We start from the raw sequence: 21,975 nt of genomic DNA, 5'->3' as shown, positions 1-21,975 counted from the left end.
TTGGGCAGCCAGTGTGGGGTCTCGATGTGGTGAGCGAGTGTGGCTACTATGAAAGGACGCTGTAGACTCGGTTGGTACAAACCAAACAATACACATTTATTTAACTACTTTTGAACGACGCTATCGTCTGCGGAATCGATACATCAATCGTTATCAACACGCTAAGTCATCATTACACAAAATTACCAAACACTCAAACAACATAACACAAGAGCACACAAAAGGCGGCGTCGCCAACGCGTCACTCACCTTGTGGGCCTACCGCAGGCGGCTCGTGGCGGCGTCCACGGCAGACCCACCGCGAAAGACAACCATTCGCGGCAACCACCACGCGCAAAAGAGACTCTCTCAACTCTCGCCCACCACCAAGGCTCGCTTTCGCCAGGGGTCACTGCCGGCGCTACGCCATGATGATGATGACAATAGTGGTGCTCAACGCGAATACAACGCCACCTATCGCCCGGCGGTCGTCACCCAAAATGCGGCCTTGAGGCGAGACACGTGCGCCACACGGCGCAAACAACTTTACCGGGGATGTCAGCACCCCCACACATTCCAAGAGATTACTGAGGCCGACTACACAAACCGGTCAAGGATCATGCGTTTCTTTTTTTTTTTTGTGTGTAGTCTCACTAGCCCACCAGTGTGTGCAATGTGGTGATGAGTTGGTCGACTGACTCTCCAAGTTGTTGTATGCGTCGGTGAAAACATGTACTCTCATAAATGAGATGCCGTGCGCCCACGAAGTGATCGTCAAACTTTTTTCTGACGACTTCATGCTGCTTCTGCTGTTGTTGAGATAGTGAGAAGGTCAAAAAGATTTCTCTTGCTTGCCTGCCCATTTTGTTAAGTAGAGTCCAGACTTGCGCTTCTGCGCTTCTTTACTTTGCTCATTTAAGCCAGAGGCAAAGCTGTAGTCGTCGAATAGGTGGATCCTGGAAGGCCATTCGAACATCCGGTCAAAGTCAAATGCTGACGGAGCTGGAACAGTGAACATGTCGTGGACTGGCTTCAGTTGTCTTCTTACATGGTGGTGCTTGGCGAAGACTGGTGCAACACCCTTGGAATATCAAAAGACGGCCACTTCTGACACCATGTCATGTTGCGGCCTAGCGAAAGGCCATACGCGTCCATACCAGCCGCGGGAGCAGATGAAGGGACTGAGCCGCTGTCGATGTGCAGAAAAAAAGGTCAAACTTTATTCTATGCAACCAGCATACATGTATACCAGACACTCATGTGACAAATGAGGTCACGTACAAGCAATACTTTACAATTGTGGGGGACAACACCAGATACTGCGGACACTTGATGCGCATAGGTGCTATCACCACAGAGAGAAAGTTAAGTGTGCTGACGAGATTAAAAAGTTCGCTGGTATAATGTGGCAGCAGAAAGCACAAGAGGCGGATTATTGGTGGATCATGAGAGAGGCCTTAGACCTGCGGTGTGTGTTGTCAGGTTGATGATGATGATGATGATCTTTAGACCCTTCACAACAGGGCGTGTCGTACTTGTGTCGAAATAAACATGGCATGGACATGTGCATGAGCAGGCCTTCGCAAACCTAACATTTCATTTCATTTCATTTATTGATACTGTCAACCCTTCTTGTAGGGCTGTTACAGAAGTGGAAAGAAATCATAAATAAACAGAAATGTGCATATGGGAAACACGAAAAAAATATTATAGAAACACCTATCCCTTGACGGTACAAATCGAAATTCAGAGAATAAAGGTATTATAATTGCAAGCTCCTCAGTAAAACAAGGAAATCAAGTATCACTGCTGAAACATATATTATACAGCTTATCAAAACACATAATGAAAATTATAGCTTAATTAGAAGGCACATAATTTACACAAGTCATCTCAATTTAATTCATGAAATCAGAAAACACTATAGAGCTTATGGCTTCTAAAAACTCAGTAAGGGATTTAGTTTTCACTACGAGATCTGGAAACCAATTCCACTGTAAAATTGCCCTAGGGAAGAAACTGTACCTGAAACAACCGTTATGAGCTATGAGAGGCAGTATGTGCATACTGTGTCTGTGTCTTGATGTTTCCTGTGTTTTAATCTCAAAGTACTTATCGTAGCTTATTTTAATGTGATTATGAATTATTAGGAAAAGGAATTTCAGGCTTTTAATTTCGGTTCGCTTCTTTAGTGGTGAAAGCTCTGCATGTTTACATAATTCAGTAGGTGAATGAAAACCGTGGTACTTATTAATCGAGTTTCAAGCAGTTAATTAGGGTGCAGGGATACCAATGTACTTTGGCATATTTGATTATAGGTCTTAACAAGGTGTTGTAAGCTAAAATTTTAATTTAGGGAGAGGCACAGTAGAGGTTACGTCTCAGGCCTCATTACACCTTATTAGCCTTGGAACAAAGTTTCTCTATGTGAAGATTCCAGCGCAAGTTGGGCGTAAATATCAGACCTAGGTATCTGTATTCATGAGCTTGAGAAAGTTGGTGACCGTTAATACTGTAAGGGTAACTAAGAATGCTCTTTTTTCTGGAAATCGACATAAATACGGTTTTTCTTGGGTTAAGCTGCATTCGCCACTCATTGAACCATTTCTTAATTTTCTGTAAGTTAAGATTAAGTTCAGCCGGGTCACTCAGGGATTTTGTATTTTTGTACAGTATGCAATCATCAGCAAACATTCTCATTTGGGTTGTAATAACTTTTGGCAGATCGTTTATGAACACCAGGAACAGGAGGGGCCCCTAGGGAACCCCAGATACCACGGGAGATAAACCAGATTGGTAGTGTTCTAGTTGAACATGTTGTTCTCTTTGCAATCGATAGGAATGAAACCAGCGGTTAAGGGCACAATTTTTAAAGGTAACATCGACCTTAAGTAAGAGCTTTTTGTGCGACACCTCACGAAAAGCCTTTGTGAAATCTAAAAATAATATCTCAATTTGACCAAGGGTAATAATTGTGATAGAGAGGTCGTGTACGAGCTCAGTAGGCTGAGTAATGGTGGATAATCATTTCCTAAAACTATGTTGACAAGGAAAAACTAGGTTATGTTCATCGAGATAGGTTAACAAGTGCTTTGATAGAATGTGCTCTAATATTTTAGAACAGGTACTTGCAAGCGATATAGGTTAGTAATTGCAAGTGTCAGATGTAGAACCACCTTTGTGTATGAGCACAATTTTCGCAAGTTTCCAAGCTCTGGGAAACGAACCACTAGTGACAGATGATTGAAAAATTAATGTTAAAACTTCAATGACCATTCGGCATATATGTAAAGAAATTCATTTGGAATATTATCAGGGTCAGGGCTTTTTTTTAGCATTAATGTAAAGCAAGAGGTTCGTGATTCTCGTATCCTGAATAAGAATCACTGATGTTAAGAACAATACCATCATTGATTGTAAACACTGACGAAAAGAAGGAATAGATGCCTCTGCCGCCCCGCCGCGGTGGTCTAGTGGCTAAGGTACTCGGCTGCTGACCCACAGGGCGCGGGTTCGAATCCCGGCTGCGGCGGCTGCATTTCCGATGGAGGCGAAAATGTTGTAGGCCCGTGTGCTCAGATTTGGGTGCACGTTAAAGAACCCCAGGTGGTCTAAATTTTCGGAGCCCTCCACTACGACGTCTCTCATAATCATATAGTGGTTTTGGGACGTTAAACCCCACATATCAATCAATCAATGCCTCTGCCTGATCCTTGCTTCTTTTATAGCTAGACATGCCATTTGGCCTCGTTGAAGGATTGACATACCTCCAAAATTTATCTGAGGATTTGTTGAGATATTGTTTTAATGTTGAGTTACAAAGCCCATTTTCAGAGGTCTTCACACTCTGCTTGACGTTTTTAATTAAAAGCTGCATACTGTTCCTTTTTTCACTGCTTGTATTGGCAGTGCATGCCTTTTGCTTGCGTCTAATCTTTATTTTAGCATGTATTATCATCTCGCGTTTTATTCAAGGGTTTCATTTTCTTACAATTTTACAACATTTCAGGACAAATTTTTGGACGCAAAACATTAATAAAGAACCAAAAACTGTCATAGTTGTTCTGTTAATCGAGTTGCTCGGTACATTTTCAGAAACGACTGCTCCAGATGTTCAAGTATAGCTAAGTCATTGGCAGCCCTAAAATTGGGAATCACAAGTTTTTTGTCATTGCCCATGGCATTAGCAGACATCTAAAGACATTAAAACCATTTTATGATCAGAAAGACCATCATCAATTTCACACATATCAAGAAACGGGAGGAGAGATCCAGATAAGAATATCAAGTCAAGCACTGAGGATCCAGTTGGACCTATACGCGTAGAAGGTGAGACAACCTAAGCGAGATCTTAGCAGAAAGTGAGCTCTAGTAGCTGATGACCGAACAATAATACTGATTGCGCATCTTGACGAGGATGCGCTATGGAAAGGGTGTCTGGAGTAACATTGTTCTTTGAACCCGAAGACACACTTATTTATAATGCCTTGTGGTCGTAACCTGTTATGTGGATTGGCCGTTGTCATTCTGATTTTCTTGAGCGCTCTGTGTGTGCGTTCATCAACTTATATTTTTTTGAGATACAGTTAAACCTGCTGATTACGAACCTGCTGTGCTGTGCTCTGTCTTGATCGGTGGCAATACAATTGCAAATAGTCACGTCTCGTCTCATTTTACATAACATATTTGTGGTGGAGCTGCTGGTTCTGCTCTGTACCCATCACGAAGCTCCGCAAAGGACGTATCATCGCGGCTCAAACCAGGCTAAAGGAACATTTTCTTCACCACTCGCCTTTTCTGTGGCTCCTACCTATGTTGTCTTAACTCCTGCTCGAGATCCTGGTGTATTTTCCGGACAGGATAACGTTGACTTCGACAAGTAGCTTAACGTGTATGAATGAATCAGCGCCGGCTATAGGTGGGACCGGACACTCAAGCTTGCCAATGTGCTTTTTTTTACCTTGATGGCCTACCGCAGGTGTGATTCGAGACGCACGAAGCCGAAATTTTACCAGCTTGCAGACTATCAAGAAAGAGATCTGTAACCTTTTTGGCAAGACCGCTGGACAGCACATGGCTACGCGAAATCAGTTGGCTACTCGGGCACAAACCTCTACCGAATCGTACGTTGCGTATATTCACGATCTTATCGCCTTTGCGGCCTGGTTGACGAACACGTGCTCGAGTCTCAGAAGGTGTCGCATGTACTCAAAGGCATCATAGCCGATGCCATCAACCTGCTTGTCTACACTTACGTTGCCACCGTCAATGAAATCATGGAAGAGTGCCGGCGGTTTGAACACGCCAAGAGCCGCCATGTGACGCAGAGATTTACACGACTGCCTTACACCACCGCAGCTTCTTTGTGCGAAGCTGCTCGCCAGCCACCCACCTATGACCACATCACCCAAATCGTTCGTCCGGAGGTTGAAGCTGCCTGGCCAGCTCCTATTCCACAGCTTGTCCAGCTTCTATTCAACAGCGTGCTTTTACAACCCAAGCCACTGATCCATTTCAGCTATCGGTAGCCTTAATTCAAGCTGTGATGAGGAAGGAGTTTGGTAATGTCGGTCTTCTTCCAACAGCGTGTCCCTTCACTCACCCTGAAGTGTGCCATTACTCCTCAAGTAACACTGACTGCTCTCCTCCAACATTGCCCTTCCAAAACCCTATGGAATGGCGAACCCCTGACTACCAGCCTATCTGCTTTTCCTGTCATCAACCCACGCATGTTTCTCGTTATTGCTGTCGCTGCTGGCCAAACCCGCCACGCCAAAGTTATTCTACTTATATGCGCCCTACCACTTCCAGACGTCCAGCTGCTACACTGTCCAACTTCTACTCGCCACCTCCTCACGAGCCTCTCCCCACTGTCGCCCCTTCGTTCGGTGACTCCTACTCCCAATCCCCGTCACCTCGGTGCCTTTCCTCGTCAAGCTCCTCTGGACAATCACAGTTGGAAAACTATATATTGCAGCTTATGAAGGTGCAACTGCAATACCAACGATGCCCAGAAACAATCTACTGACGCTGCCCACACACCACACTCCTCTTGAAGTAAATGTCAACAATGTTCCGGTAACTGCCCTTGTTGACACAGGCGCCCACCTATTATGAGCACTCATCTGCGCCGCCGTTTGCAGAAAATTATAACACTTTCTACGACTCAAGCCATGCCTGTTGCTGATGGTGGCACCATAGAAGTCGTTAGAATGTGCACTGCTCATGTCAGCATTGCTTGTCGGCACATTGTAGTCCTTTTTGCCATGCTAGCTCGTTGCCCCCATGACCCTATACGTGGCCTTGATTTTCTTGCACTGCTTATGCATATGTAAGTTTTCTCTTTCATCGATCTCCACCGCCAACAAGCTATATATTAATAAATCCTGCTCTCTGGCACATGTGCGATGGCGGCTATCTGTTTTAAAATGCATTTATCATAATAGATTTTTCTGTAAGTCTAGCTGTGTTGCAGTTGAGGAGTTAACTTGAACAGAGAAATAAGAACTGAGGCTGTAGAGTGCTTTTGCATGTGCCTGACACTTCCAAAGCTGCTGATCTTGTTGATGTTCTTTTTTTAATTCATGTAACTGATAAATTCCATCAAGATTAGTCTTACCTTGTTCCCAGCATTCTTAGGTCTCCCATGTTGCCTGAATAGCGCACGAAGCATGGAAAAGTCACCGCAGAACGAAGATAGACAAGCAGTAACTTGCACCATAAATGCTGTGATATGCCATTCGTTTCATTTTCGTGTCCAACATTGCAAGGTGGACCAAGCTCACAGAATCATTCACAGATGACACTGTACATTCTAAATATCTTCTAATACTGAATTAAAGACAGTTGTATAAATTTGGTAATTGATTAACCATAGAGTTTCATGCACTAATACATAGAGGGGAATCTGGCGCTAGTGTCTACGTGGGCTCCGCCAGCGGCGCTTGTACCTACATGGGAATTATGGGAACTACAGGCTTCTGATTCGCTTCAGATGGATCACATTCTTTTTGTGATCAGGCGCTTTTTGTGCGAGTGTAAAACAGAGAGATATGAACCTATATTTAATTGAAACTTGCTTCATTTTTTTGTATGTAAACTTTATTGCCAAACGTTTTTGTGGCTATGTAGTAGAAGTGAAACCTGGGCAAATTTAGTTGTCAGGGTATGCATTGCTCTGCCAATGCGTTCCAGATTTGGCCTCAAGATTTAATGGATTACTTTTTAAAACACTTGAAAAGAAACATGCATGTTTTTCTCTTGAAAGTACGCATTACATATTTATAGAAATAACAGTACAGTATTAAGTGAGAAACGCTTATCGTTTCGTCTTCTGCGATGCTAGGTGCTTCTGTCCAAGTGGTCTGCCCCCAACACACTTCTGGTTTTGATGTGAAATTGAGTCAGCGGAGCGTAATAGTGCGTCTACTTAGCTTCGTCACTGTTTTGCAGCCAATTTAAACAAGTTTAGGCAAGACTCGCTTGTGGAAAACATGAACTTGATGCAATATCTTGCTCTGGCATCAGACACTACATCTATGCACAATGGTGAGTGTACGACGCTTCGTTTGTCAAATACAACCCGTACAGCTCAAACGTCGCAGCAAATCAGAAAATTCAGTAGTCTTCTGCATCTTGGAACAAAGGCATTGCTTCAGCCCTTTTCATCGCACCCACTCCCCACGATGCATGAAGAGTCAAACTGAAAATGTGGAAAAATGTCTGTAGACAGTTCGCTAGCTAACCCTATTTAATCCGAAGCCTGTACTTTCTATAATTACCATAGAGGTACACGATTGCAGTGCCGGATTCTTCTCTAGGTATTATTGTATGAAACTGTATGCCCTTAACCATTATTGGGGTCTGACGGGAGTCTGATGAGACATGTCATGAGTAAAGGAGCACGAGGCATGTACAGAAGGTCTGCAAGGGGCGATGGCTCGCAGAGCCACAGAAAAATACCCAATGGTAACCGCCCCTGCCACGTCTGCACATGCGATTGGTGGGTGAAGGGCTGTCCGCGCGCTATTTGAGCCATGGTGAAAAACTCCAGAGGCTTTGCTTCGTGGAGCACTGAAAGAAGAAGGTTGAAGAAGACAGAGTCATTCTGACAGCAAAAGTACCAGTAACCCATAACTGGAGGTAGAGGTGTGAAAGTGCCAGAAAGTAGCCATCGATCTTGATAGACACTAAGACATGCTCTCCGGACATGCAGCGCCTCGTAACAGCAGTGCCCAGGACACCTGCCACTCTTCACCTTATTGACAGGATGGCTGCGTCCACCTGACACTCCCCAGAGTGCACATCGTCGGTTTGCCCGGGAAACACTTTAAGAAGTCATGAAACAAAACTTTAAACTTCCCGGTTTCAATTTTCTCTGATTTGATTGGAAGTGGACATACCAATTCCAAAATATTTCGGCACAATATCCATTCTGTAATAAGGACGACCATTAAAAGTCGCAGTTTTCTGGGGTCGCTAGTGACCATGCGCGACCATCGGCCACTATAGGCACTAATATGTGACGTCGGTGAAACGTCACATTAAGAGAAGTTAAAAACACAGTGCTAGCTTTATATTGCTCCAAAGTAATAATTTATAAGAACCTAAAAAATAAAAAATTAATAGAGCAATCTTTGCGCTTTAAGTTGTATGATGTGCAGTTAAAATGAGTGATCTCTGGATAAGCATCCAACTTGCTGAATGCAGCCATGCGACAACTGCACCGGTCTGGCGATCGCAGCAAATGGCAGCGCGGCAGCATGACAAGGGGCGCCACTGATGGGCGCCCGTCGCAAGCTTTTTCTCGCCGCTCCGATAGCCCCAATCGCCCTGGTATTTGTGCATATCGTCATGAAAAATGTTTGATAAACTGTTTCTGATGGTAAATGACTGATGATTGAATAAATTGATGCTTGAAGTGTGTTATTTCTGCAAGGCAATGTCCATTTCCGAGCTATTAACGAGATATCGAACAGTGATGGAAGGCCATTTCGCAGGTAAACAAACAGTGGCACCAGCCGTCTCGGTGAACCGGCCAGCTTCGTTGCCGTCTTTGCTCTTTAGACCGAGGGTGTCGACAAAACTAGTTGCACGGGTAAAGCATTATATGTAAGTGAACAAGTTTTTATAGTGTTGGTAAAAGAAAGCGTTCAACAATGAGCTCACGTTGGAAAGTGAGTGGCACTACCGAGAACGTTGGCTTCGTTAGGCCTACGCTCGGAGTTGAGAATGAATGTGGGCTATAGTGATGTTTGTCGCTCGCGAAGGCGTAGCTTTGTTAGCAATGCTATTAGGCAACTAACCATGACTGTGTGAGGTTGTTTATTTTGTAAGAGGATACGATGTCTTCCGAGTGTGCAAGCTGAGATGCCAGCAATGCTATTAGGCAACGACCCATGACTGTGTGAGGTTGTTTATTTTGTAAGAGGATACAATGTCTTCCGAGTGTGCAAGCTGAGATGCCGTACGTAGGTGGAGCCTGAGCGCCGATAGCTCGTTCACCCCATGTGTCGTGAAGCGTCGTACGTCGTGTGCGGCGTCGCACGCCGGATCGGACGCTGAATCGCACCATGTGTTGAGCGCTTAGCCCTCACTACGTCAACCGTGTGCGTCATCAGACCGTGCCGGATCCACAACTTATCAAAGTGCAAACACCGTTCGTTCTCACAAGCTGCCCGGCGCTGAGCATTGCTTCGAGCTATCAACCACGATGTCCCCCGATAGTATGGGCCTACAGAGTGGAAACTCGTGGCCGGGCCTTTCACAAGCGCTGGTTCTGCCACGCAGTCTCGATACGAGTGCTTGCAGGGTGCAGGCTTCTTCGCCGTCGTCACCACTGCCGCTGCCGTGTTCTTGAGCTGGCTCCCCTGAAGCAGACGACACTGTAGTTCGGGAGAGAGAGAGAGAGAGATAAAGATACAAGGAAAGGCAGGGAGGTTAACCAGACGCACATCCGGTTTGCTACCCTGCACTGGGGAAGGGATAAAGGGGAGAAAAGAGGTTGCAGAAAGATGAGAAGGTACACACAATCACGAGTTCACTCGGGGAGCACACACAGTTTACAGGCGGTCGCTCAGGTTTGTTGACTTAAAGTAAAGTAGCAGTGCTTTAGTTGCTTTCTGCGCAACTGAGGCAGATGCCCAAGGTCCTAGTATCATCTGCACACAAAATGGTCCGGGGTCAAGTCGATTCAAAACCATCCGTAGCTGGCATCGCTGTGTGTCGTAGCAAGCGCAGCTGCACAGGACGTGTTCGATGGTCTCTTCATCTCCGCAGTAGTTGCATGTAGTTCGGGAAAGTCGGATGGTGGTGATGGGGCCAAACATTATGATGCTGCGAACCACGGTCAACTAAGGCTCAAAAACATCGCTGCGTCACCATGTTTTGTCGACGATAGAGAGACTTCATTGGCTGTCTTAAAGTGACGTCAGATACACAGTTGACGGGAACGTGAGCTGGAAAACCGAAATTGCGCTTTTTTATGTATTCATCGAGCTCAGACGATCAAATGAGTCGAGGTATAGCGTTGAATGGACTTCCAGGATTCTGAAAACACGCATAGTTCAAAAATTTTTGAAGAACGTTTCACGACCCCTTTAAGACAGACTAGAAATGCAGTTTATTTATTTATTTATTTACAGTACCTCAAAGACCCCAATGAAGGGGTTTTACATGAGGGGTGGGCTATTACGATCGGTTAAAGGAGTAGATGCTCGATCGCTGCTTTGAAGTTGATGATACTGGAGTGGTGCACAACGTGAGGAGGAAGGCCATTCCAATCTTGTGCGGTCTTGACAAAGAAGGATGAAAGGTGCGCAGTGGTGTGAGCTCTTGGTGGGTAAACAGCTTTCCTGTGATTGATGCGGTCTGAATGACGATGGGCTGGCTTGATGGTGGGAGTACGAAGCGATCCATGATAAAACTTGAAAAACAGGCACAGACGAGCTATACAGCGGCGTGACGAAAGGGTAGCGAGGTTAGCACGAGATTTAAGTTCGGTTACGCTTGACTGATATGAATAATCTGAAAAGATGAATCTTGCTGCCCGGCTTTGCACTGTTTCAAGTGTTTTAGTATTGTTACTCTGATGAGGGTCCCAAACAGCGCATGCGTATTCAAGTTTTGGTCTAATTAGTGTCTGATAAGCGAGTAGTTTGACAGGGGTAGGAGCTAGATGAAGGTTTCGGCGCAGACAGCCAAGAGCACGGTTTGCTTCGTTAGTAATGTGCGTTATGTGAAGGGACCATGTTAAATCGGAAGAAAAATGGACACCTAAATACTTGTATGTAGTTACACATGAAATTTTAGTGTTGTTAATGAAGTATGCTGGAGTTGGGTAGCACTGTCGGCGATGGAAAGAGACTAGTGACGTTTTGTTTGCGTTAAGGGACATTAACCCCTGAAGTTAGTCCTAACTTGCCAAGACCCATCATGACCGAGTTACTAGCAATGAAGACAAATAGATTTTCAGGTGTTTGCTGATGGACAGCAACCAGATGACCACTTCCAGAGCGTAAGCGGACGTCGGAGTAACCTTTGCATTGGCGCGCGGACGTGAGCCCTGGCCGCTCGCCGGCTGCGCGCGCTCCTTATGAAACGCGCAATCTGGTCCTTGTCAAGTGTGAATTAAGTTATCTATCAAGAAAGAAACATCGTTATTGTGTTTGCTACCTCGTCCGCAATTTTAAAAGCTTTTCATCTTTACAACACAAGCTTTGCTTTAGCATTTGCTGCCACTGCAGGAACTTGCACAAGCTCGACGGACTTTTGTCATCTTTGATTTCTTGGCCGCAAACCGAAACATCGTATCACACGTGCTGCTCTTGGATCAGTAGTTGCCTGTAATATTTTCGACCCCAAATCTTCATGTTGTCTAGTACAAACTTTCCGCGACAACATGCCGAGCTGCAGGCTAGGCCTGATCACTTCGTGCTTTTCGATGGCGCTGCGGGTGATCGTATTACAGTTTTGTAAGGAATCAACATAACTCTTTTCAGTGGCTCTGCATCAAGGAAGGAGGGTTTGGGTGGCGCTTGTAACACTCGAATGGTGGTTCGTGATGTGATTGAAATGTCTTAGATATGGGGGTGCGAGCCTGTGAAATCAAAACAATCATTACCGCTGTGCACATTAATAATCTATGTGGCCTGAAACATAATCGACGAATTTCCATGATGGAGCTTTGCTTTCGCAGTTTTTTTTTTTTTTTGTAGCGTTCATTTCATTGGCAACACGGGTATTTGGAAATTTCGGAAATTTGAAATTCATCGCCTGCTTCGATTCTCGGACATGCCGGACTGCGTGCTCAACAAATTTTGCACTATTTTAGCTATGAAGGAGGTTGTTTCAGCTTTAGTGCGAATATTCATGGCTTTGGCGACTTATACATCAGTGGTCAATGCTGTCGTTGAAAATAAAATTTTCAGAAATTTCACCCCGCGTAATAGGCGCAGCTCGTACTTGGAGCAGGATTTTTGTGGAAGAAAAGTGCAGCTCTATTATGCGATACAGTAACCCCCTCCCCCTTCCCTCGCAGCGGTCTTCCGAATTTTCATGCTCCTATAACAAAGTGCTTCATTAGGCTGGTTGGTGCTGCATGGTACTGCATGCTCCTAAGTTGGCAGCTATGTGATTATATTGTTACAACAGACACAAGGCCACATCCAGTGTCACTAGCTGTACCTATAGCTTCATCATCACTAGAGACGGGATTTTAGGCAAATGCCTATTTTGTTCGTTGTGCTCTTATCATGCATTTTAATATATGAGCAAGAATTAGAAGTCAAGAAAGGCTTATATAGTGTCCTTATAGTGCCTATAAATTTCCTTTTAGGTCATTTTCGTCTAAATTTTTATAAGTGCCTATGTAGAAGTGCCTCCTGTGTACTCAATTGCAATAACCAGATGTTATGGAAATAATAAAAATTTATTTCTGATTTCTGAAAGGCCTATTTTCAAGTTCAGAGTCTATATGAAGGCTATTTAACCTGAAATATTTCTTTCGAGTACACCTGGAGACTGGTATTCATGTTATCGGTCAAAATTGAGCTTTCAGAACTCTATGGGATGCAACCAATACTTCTCAGAAGTTCCTTTCAGCACTGTCAGTTATACAGTACTATCAAGCATTAAAAGGTGATTAGCCTCTACACATGTATTCATCCGGACTGTGTCATCTCCTCGACATCTCCCTGCGTCTGCTTGCCTGCGTAGATAACAGAAGGTGCTTCTGTGCAGCCGAGGGATGGCGGGGAACGAATGTGAAACCTGGCTGTGTCATCAGGGAAAAGTAGAGTGTGCGTAAAAAAATTACATGTTCACGTGGTTGTTGTTTTGTTTTGTTTTGCTTTTTATTTCTTGAAAGGTGCTTCATTTTAGTTAGACAGTGGAAACTATTGCGTGTCCAATGGAAAGCTTTGTATTATCAGAATTTTTCAATTGGTTCATCACGAGCCACAAAAGCATGATGTTAGGGGTGAGCTTGAAACCTTTGCTACTCACCCTGTGTAGATTTTGCAAGCCATATTCTCTGCCTTCATCGGTATCGGAACAACTCGGAGCCGGAAAATCACACGACACAGACACATCAACACGTCATGTGCATGCAATATTACATTCGCATGATATGCCTAAGCGAGGTCGTGCACGCAAGCTTTTTGGCGTTCTCTATATTGTACTGCCTGTTTCTGTGAGATGGATCCTTCTGTGTGCACACGTTTGGAGATGCTGGCATAGATCATATATCCTCACCACAATGCACAGCGTCGCAGTGCTGGGACGGTGCACCAAGCGTGTTCAGGGCTGGCACTGGCACGGTGCGAGTGCGGTGAAAACATAAATGCAAATGACATGGAAGCAGCTTAGTGTTGCACCTTGTTTGATAAGAAGTATACAAAAAAATAACACACACAGGTTGTGTTTGTACGTTCTAATATTTATATCAACCTTCATGCTTCTAGGTATTCAAAAACAGGTCACTAATTACACATGCCTTGAATTATGCTCGCAGTGTCACGCACTACTTTGAGTATGCGGGACCATACCTTGTTGTGTGTCACTTCGACCAATCAAGGGTGTGCGCCCTTGAGATGAAGGGCAAGCAGCGTTCAGTCTGGCTTTTCGCTTCTTTGCAAGGCACGTAGAGTTTTAAATCTTGGCATAAAAGGTCATCAGCAGCCGATGCATGTATTTCTCTTGCCTGCCCAAATGCTCAAACTTGGTAACGGGCGCTTAAGGTGTTCATAGACAGAGGAGAAATGGACTCTGTGCGACTAGACTCGGTTATCGCGAGGCTGAAAGGGCCTATTAGCGGTCTGGCTATTGGCTTTTGTACGGCTCTTCTTAAAAGAAAGAGACCCAGGAGCGTGTTTCTTTGACAGTGTAGACTTATCTCACTATTTTTAACTGTAAAAGAAGAGACCGTGTTATGCAAACCATGCAGGAAAAAAAACTGCATGGGGATGCGAACATTGGCACCTTTGTACTATCATGAAATAAAACATTTCTTTTTGCTTTCCTATCATATACACAGATCACGCATGTATTTCTTCGAAAATTTGAGTTTTTGTTAAAATTTATTGTGCCTATATTTAGGATTTTGGGCTCCTAAAACTGTTTTTTGCCTGCCTGTTTCTGGCGCTTAAAACTCGACGTTTTAGTGTCTATAAATCCGGCCTCTAGTCATTACAAGCGCCTGTGTATGCACCTGCGTCGCGGAAAACGTGCACTATTTGAAACTCTCTTGAATCTGCATTGAAATTGAAAGACATGGCGATGAGCTTTGACTACAAAGATGACTGCACCTTAGCTTCAAGCTCTGAAGAAAACAATGTTTCGTGACAGCCCGGAACAGCTACAGCCGTTCGGAGGTTGGCATCATTTACGGCCTCATGTGTTCTCCGCCGCATGCACGTAGCTGCTGACCTTTGTGTGCAATCTGAGAGCTACTTTTGTTATATGCGAGGCCCACATGCCACTCAGGCGTATTGTGCAAAGCTTTTCGCGACAAGAAGGCCATTTGGAGCGCATCTCGTTCATAAACTACAGAGTGGTGCGAGACATTTTAGGACTGCGTGGTATTTTTTCCTGTTCGTTGGGGGCAAAGCTCGGCTCTTTTTTATGTGCGCCGTAGCCGAGCACATGCAAGGTACCTCTTGTATAGACCATGACTCTGATTAACAATGAAGATAAAGATAATGGACAGCGACTAGCTTGTGCCGTCATTTGTATAAAATACGTGAGTTAACAAATTAACAGTGTTTCATCAGAACTACCTGCTTCTTGACCAATCCTCCCACGTGGGTGCGTGCCAGAGATTCCTGGCTCTTCTTTCCTTCCTTGCTTTCTTGTACAGTATGTGATGTCTCAATATGCTCTGCTATGCATTTCATATGACTGGAAACAACCTATAACCACCAGAGGAACATTTACATATACAACAAAGGCAAAACGAAATTCATAGCTCAATGCAGCATACCATTTGTGACCAATAAATATTATATAACTGTACACTGCTTTGTCACTTATTTACATGCATGAGTTGTCAATGTCATGGGTGATTTGCGGCAACACCAAGTGATCCCACCGCTTTGCCTCCTCGTCATCATTCACTTCATGGATATGCTGGGATTGCTTTTTCGACTGCCCTTTGCAAGGATACAAATAAATATGCTTGGACGGTTATTTTGGAACGCCAATCCATGCAGCAAGAGTTTGCTCATGGACATAAGTGACGAGAGACAAACTAGTGAACTTAGTTGGACATCTGATGTATATAGGCGTAGTTCACATCACGGGCATCCATACATATTGGAGAACAGCATGCTCTCCTCGTTACAAAAAATAATAATGAACGGAAGGTTTATCCCATAGCGTGAGTGATGAAGCAGTACAGTGCTTCAGATGTGTTAACGGCAATATTTTGTAGAGCATCTATTATTTGAGAGGCGAAGCTCTTTAAAGCGGCACTCGTTGGTCCCTCGTAGTAGTGTGTAACGTGTCTTACGCTTTGACCTGCAAGGTGGTGCCGTTGGGAAATTTCTCCGGTGCATTGTTGAACAATAAAAAATTTGCAGCGTGTACATTAACTAAAGCCGAATTCTCCTGTCTCTCATTCCCCATTAGCAGCCATTGGCATAACTTCCTTGCTTTTAGAAAGGTTTAGCGAGAGTTGGGCCGCAGTGCCATGAATGCAGTGAACTAGTATATACTATGAACTCGATGTGGTTAAAGGTGGGAAAGAGACACGAAGCGCAAGCCATAAGAAAGTGTGCCTGTGCCACCTCTCGTTTAGTCCTTAGAATGTCTGCTGGATAGCGGTGCTTCTATATGCGGAATATATGATGAAAAGATCCGAGATGGTGGTACTTGGAGTGTTGACTAGATGGACGAACAGACACATAGACAGATGCATGGACGGACGCACGGATGGCTGCACGGACGGATGGACGGACGCAGGGGCAGATGAAGGGACGTGCGGACGCACGAACAGACACACGCACGGACAGGCAGATGGACGCATGGACGGACTGAAGCAAGAACGAATGGTCGGGCGGATGCTTCGCCCCACTGTCCATCATTAACCCAGTGGATATGCTGCCATTTTTTTATAGCATTGCTTGGTTATTTATCTCCAAAATGTATATTCTGAAGTGTCGTTATTTTGAATGTGTTTGCATATAGTGCATATAGTTTGCATATATAGTGAAACATTGCACATTATTTTTGCATGTGTAAGACCCTTGTTTCTTTCAAATAGCATCTCATTATGCACAATTTTACATGCTGGAATGTGTGCTGGAGGGCTCTTCAGACTGCCAAATCTTTCTTTCTGAGGCATATGAAAATGAAACATTTTCTTATGGTAACGTAAGAGTTAAATGTTAAATGTAGCTGCGCTGTTTTATTTACCTCAGAAGTGTGTTTTAGAACCGTTTTTGCCAGCAACCCCAAGACTGGCACCCTGTCAAAGTGAATAAACAGAAGTCGGATCACCGTATTCTGAACACTTTTCAAGAGAATAACATGGGTAAAGTGTTACCAAACAGCATACTCAATAAAGTTCAGGGTCTTACTCACCATAGTATTTTGCTTGGATGAAAACTGGTGAAGGGGTGAATGTAGCTATTGCTTTGTTATATCATTTTATCACTGTAAACTGCTAATGGGAAGCGAAAGGGGATTGTGCAGTTTGTTGTGTTCCTTTGCTATGTTCTCATAAAACTTGCTGGGGTTATCTTTGCAGGTTATGTCCTTGGGGCCCCTGGGGGAGCAGCAGGCATCGGTATTTCATCTTATGCCTCTAAGTTGATCAGCCCTCACGAAGCCAGTGAGTGTCGCATTGTCACTCTCTTAAGCACACTTCATCCGACAGCAGTTTGTGGTCTAAATGGAAGCTGAAGCTATGACATCAGCTCTATAGTATTTTTTTTTCTTTCATCATCCTTGGAGAAGCCTTGAGATGCCTGCCAATGAATGTGTGCACTATGACATCAGCTCTATAGTATTTTTTTTTCTTTCATCATCCTCGGAGAAGCCTTGAGATGCCTGCCAATGAATGTGTGCACTTTGCTGTTATGGCTCTAGATTATGGCTATGCACGCTGTCGTATAGGGACAAAATGACCAGCAGAAACGTTGGGCCTTACAGTGTCTTGTGGTGCCACTTGCCTTTCAGAGATGATTTTACTCCTGCGCCAACTGCGCTAAAGTGCACCAACTGAGATTTAATGGGCTATCCTGATCATATCAATGGAAATTGTGCCTAACTGTGCCGAATTCTCGAGCTAGGGGCGCCTGTTACCGACAATAGCCACTGTCGTGGGACAAAAGATACTGCCTACTGCATGAGTGTTAGTATTTTGATATGCTCCGTTAAAACCTTCGAAGACTGGGAGCAATACTTGGCGCAGATCGTGCCTCAGTGTTCGAGGACGTTCACGTTTGTAATAGGTCATTTTGTTAAAACTGCGCCCAGGAAGCGAACACTCAAGATTATTCCAGAACTTGCACGACCACTAGTGATTATTAAGCTAGCAAGTTTGGCACATGATGTATAAAAGACGGTGCATCCCCAAGATGATCAGTTTTTCAACAACAAATGCTCTGTTTGCCACTATCAGTGCCAGTGTGTATTGCTGTGATCTGACTTTCCGTTTAACTGCCTCAAGTTCAGCCAAATGAACAGTTTCACCTTGAAGACGTCGACTGGCCCGCTGCGGTGTTCTAGTGGTTATGGCACTCGAACTGCTAACCTGAGGATCATGGGACCAAATCCCAGCTGCGGCAGCTGCATATTTTGAATGTTGTTGTATTTATTGTATCTATTGTATCGATTGCCAACTATGGTGTCAAATTACTCATGTGTACCTTCCCTACGTAATGCCTTACGGGGATGTAGGTGAAGTGTAAATAAAATGAATAAATGAACATGGGTTGCGAAAACGTTTAGTTTCAGCACAGCCTTCCATCAATGAACTTGTATGCCAGGAGGTCCAGCAATCGCTGGGTGTTATCAGTTTACAGAGCCGCAGCTGGAAGCCATAAGCTATGCTGCTGCAGCCCACCGTCACTCTTCTCCTCTACACCCCTGTCAAGACGTTGCATCGCCGCAGTACCATCAGTAGACACCGCCAGCACTTTTACCGATACTATAACGCCCATCTGGCTAGCACTATGCTCTGAGGAAGGCTGATGTTTGGCGTCCCTGAGAGCTGCCCACCCTGCTATCACTGCCAGGAGGCCGGCCTATCTCCACTGCCAGTATCGAGAGATGGGGCTATGCGGTTTCACAGTCAAAGCCGCAGCATTTGCAGCCAAGTGAACGACCTCGTGATATTGCGGACTACATCACTCGAGGACAGTGAAAACAACGATGACAGTGACGAGGACAGTGACAACAACTATGGGCCGGCGTGCAGCCCCCAGTTGGGCCAGCAATCGATGGCCCAAAACTAAGGGTAGCAACCGATGGAAGTGTGGTTGTTGTACTACAACGAAAAACCTTTGTCGCCGCTTCTGACACCTTGACCAAGTCCTAAAAGCCCGCTGCAAGCCGAACGGAGCACATGCGATGCAGCTTTGTGACTCGAGGAAGACCTGACGACACTACGTCTAAGCTGTGGAGCGAACCAGTGTAGCTGTGATCTGATGCCCCGATAACTGCAATGCAGGACAGTGGATTAGCTTCCGGGACATACTATTAATCTGGAGACCAACATCTACCCCAAAATTACCGTCCAATCTCACTTACATCCATTTGCTGCAAGCTATTAGAACACATTATCGCTTCGCACATTTACAACCATCTTGAGTCTAACCAGTTCTTTTTCCGCAACCAACATGGGTTTAGGAAAGGTTGGCCATGCGAGACACAACTGCTAGAATTCACGACTGACCTTCACTCGAACATGAACAATAACCTCCAAATAGACTGCATTTTTCTTGACTTTTCGAAAGCGTTTGACCGTGTGCCCCACTGCCGCCTAATCTCAAAGCTATCTGCTCTTCAATTAGACTCACTAACCTTATCATGGCTTCGAAATTTTCTTTCTCTCCGGAAACAGTTCACTGTCATCAATAACGATTCGTCGTCAATATGCGATGTAACTTCCGGGGTGCCACAGGGCAGCGTGCTCGCCCCGCTGCTATTTTTTATATTTATAAACGACTTGCCTGATGGCGTCACATCATTCATACGAATATTTGCCAATGACTGCATAATCTACCACCCTATCAAAAATGTTAACGATCATTACGCACTACAGAAAAACCTTCATGTAATTATGAAATGGTGTGAGACGTGGCAAATGGTTCTAAACGCATCAAAATGCAAAACCATCTCATTTAGCCGTAAGCATGACCCCTCCATTTTTTCATACCGTATAAATAATGACCCGCTCTCGCATGTTTCCACATACAAATATTTGGGCCTACACTTCACACAAAATCTTTCATGGTCCTCTCACATCACTAATATCTGCGCAAATGCCTCGAGATCACTGGGATACCTACGCCGTAACTTACATTCCTCCCCCACTAACGTCCGAAAACTAGCTTACGAAACTTTTGTTCGACCTCAACTTGAATTTGCCTCACCAATCTGGTCCCCCCACCAAAATTACTTAACCAACATGATCGAGGCAGTTCAAAATAGGGCAGTCCGACTCATTTCTCGTAATTATAATTTCCGCTGCAGCGTAACACAACTTAAAATGAATTATTCACTTCAATCATTATCCACTCGCCGCAACATTTCTCTTTTATGCCTCTTTCATAAATACGTCAATAGCACTAAAATGACCAGACTTCCAATTGAACGACCCTCCTATTTATTAACTAGACTACACAACCGGCTTAGTTTCTCGCGCATGTACGGCAAAACGAACTCTTTTAACGCATCCGATTTGCCTCGTGCCATCACGTTGTGGAATGATCTTCCCGATAACTTGGTATCTGACACTAACCCTGTTTCCTTCCGCAACAAATTGGTCTTACATTTTGGTTGATAATTTTATGTTCACAGCTTCGTTCTTGTATGTATATGACATTCATAATGCTGTGCAAAAAGTTTTTTTTTCTAATGCGCTTATTGCCCCCTTATTTTTTGTGCTTTATTTTTGTTTGCTTAGGACGAACTGTTCACACTTCCTGCAAGCGCTTTCATGATTTTCCCAGTGTATTATACCACAATCTGTGCCAATTTAACTTAAACGTATTGTACACTTCCTAACTGCTGCGTGCCATGAACTGCATCTTTCTAGTTTTTTGGTAACGATGTATGATGTCAATTTATACTTACTTATTTCTTGTTTATTTGTTACTCATGTCTCGAGCTTACGTTTTGGCACCTTTCGCCCTTTTACTTGTTGTACATGTCTTTGTTAGCCCCCCTTACTCAATGCCCTAACCAAGGGCCTGTAAGGTACTTGTAAATAAATAAATAATGCCTCCCCGATAGCCATAACATCACCTCTCACGTCGACACTGGGGTCAACTAGTATTTGATCGTCAGTGGACCATTCTTCGCGAAGATGATGAAAGTTGAGACAGTTGGAGAAGGCCCCAAAGCCCGGACGGCTAGAGGTCATCCAATAATGCTGACTGGAGTCCGCACAGCAAGAGTCACCATCAATTACTAGATTTATACTGGGAGCTTTGTAATCCTCCTACATTGCTCCAGAGATGTGATATTTGGCAGGGAAGTCGGAAGTCAACACGGCACTGTCATCGACCTGAGGTCTGAGTTAACACTAACCTCAGAAAACACGCTGCCAACTGCCACGATGCCAGTAAATCACATATTGAATGTGCTGGTAGGCTAAATCACCATTCCGCCTTGCTCAAGTGTCATCGTTTCTGTCGACACCGAAATACCCGCTCACGTCATCAAAGGCAACAAAGCGAAAGCATAATCGAAGGCAACAAGCACCTGTTTCTGAGCCATCAGATTTGTGTTGCGAGAGGTATCACCAAGCTGAGTCATGGGAACTCAAAAGTAATATTGACAAACTTCAGCCATGAATACAGGCACTTCAGCATTGTTAGGACGATCATGTACTTCATGAAATTCTTTTGTCCTCTTCGATACTTCCAAACCTGCTTTGACAAATCGACGTTTCCAATGCAATTTTAGCATCAACCCGTGCCTTCCAAAGCACAAGCAAGACCAGCTCCAAATTCAGTTCCTGCACTTCAAAAACTGCTTCTTGTCCTCCTTAAGAATTCAATTAGACTCCAGTCACGAAGCATCGTATCATAACAGAAGGAAGTGCCTGATCAATCCGTCAGAGCCCTTACTTAGTTTTGGCTGGAGAACTCAAAGCCTTGAAGAAAAAAATCTATAAAATGCTATGCGACGACATAATCAGGCCATCCAAGAGTCCTTGGACCTCTCCTGTGGCGTTGGTGCAGAATAAGGATAGAACCCTAAATTTCTGCATCGAGTATGAACGCCTAATCACGAAGAAGGACATGTATCCCCTTTCATGGATAGACT

General features: G+C 44.4%; 1 protein-coding gene across 3 annotated transcripts in view; it reads left to right on the top strand.

Moving 5' to 3' along the window:
- LOC119181521 (proton-coupled folate transporter-like) overlaps positions 1-21,975 on the top strand; it is a 194,724-nt gene that overhangs the window by 100,237 nt on the left and 72,512 nt on the right. For all 3 annotated transcript variants that reach the window (XR_012888676.1, XM_075882974.1, XM_075882973.1), the window contains exon 6: positions 17,225-17,308. Coding sequence is in view for 2 of the 3 variants with exons in the window: in XM_075882974.1 (XP_075739089.1) it covers positions 17,225-17,308 (84 nt within the window). In the remaining variant the exon portion in view is untranslated. The remainder of the gene's footprint in view (positions 1-17,224; positions 17,309-21,975) is intronic.

This window comes from Rhipicephalus microplus, unplaced genomic scaffold, assembly GCF_043290135.1.
Source record: "Rhipicephalus microplus isolate Deutch F79 unplaced genomic scaffold, USDA_Rmic scaffold_14, whole genome shotgun sequence".
Classification (NCBI taxonomy): Eukaryota; Metazoa; Arthropoda; class Arachnida; order Ixodida; family Ixodidae; genus Rhipicephalus; species Rhipicephalus microplus.
This window is presented reverse-complemented; position numbering and strand designations above follow the sequence as displayed.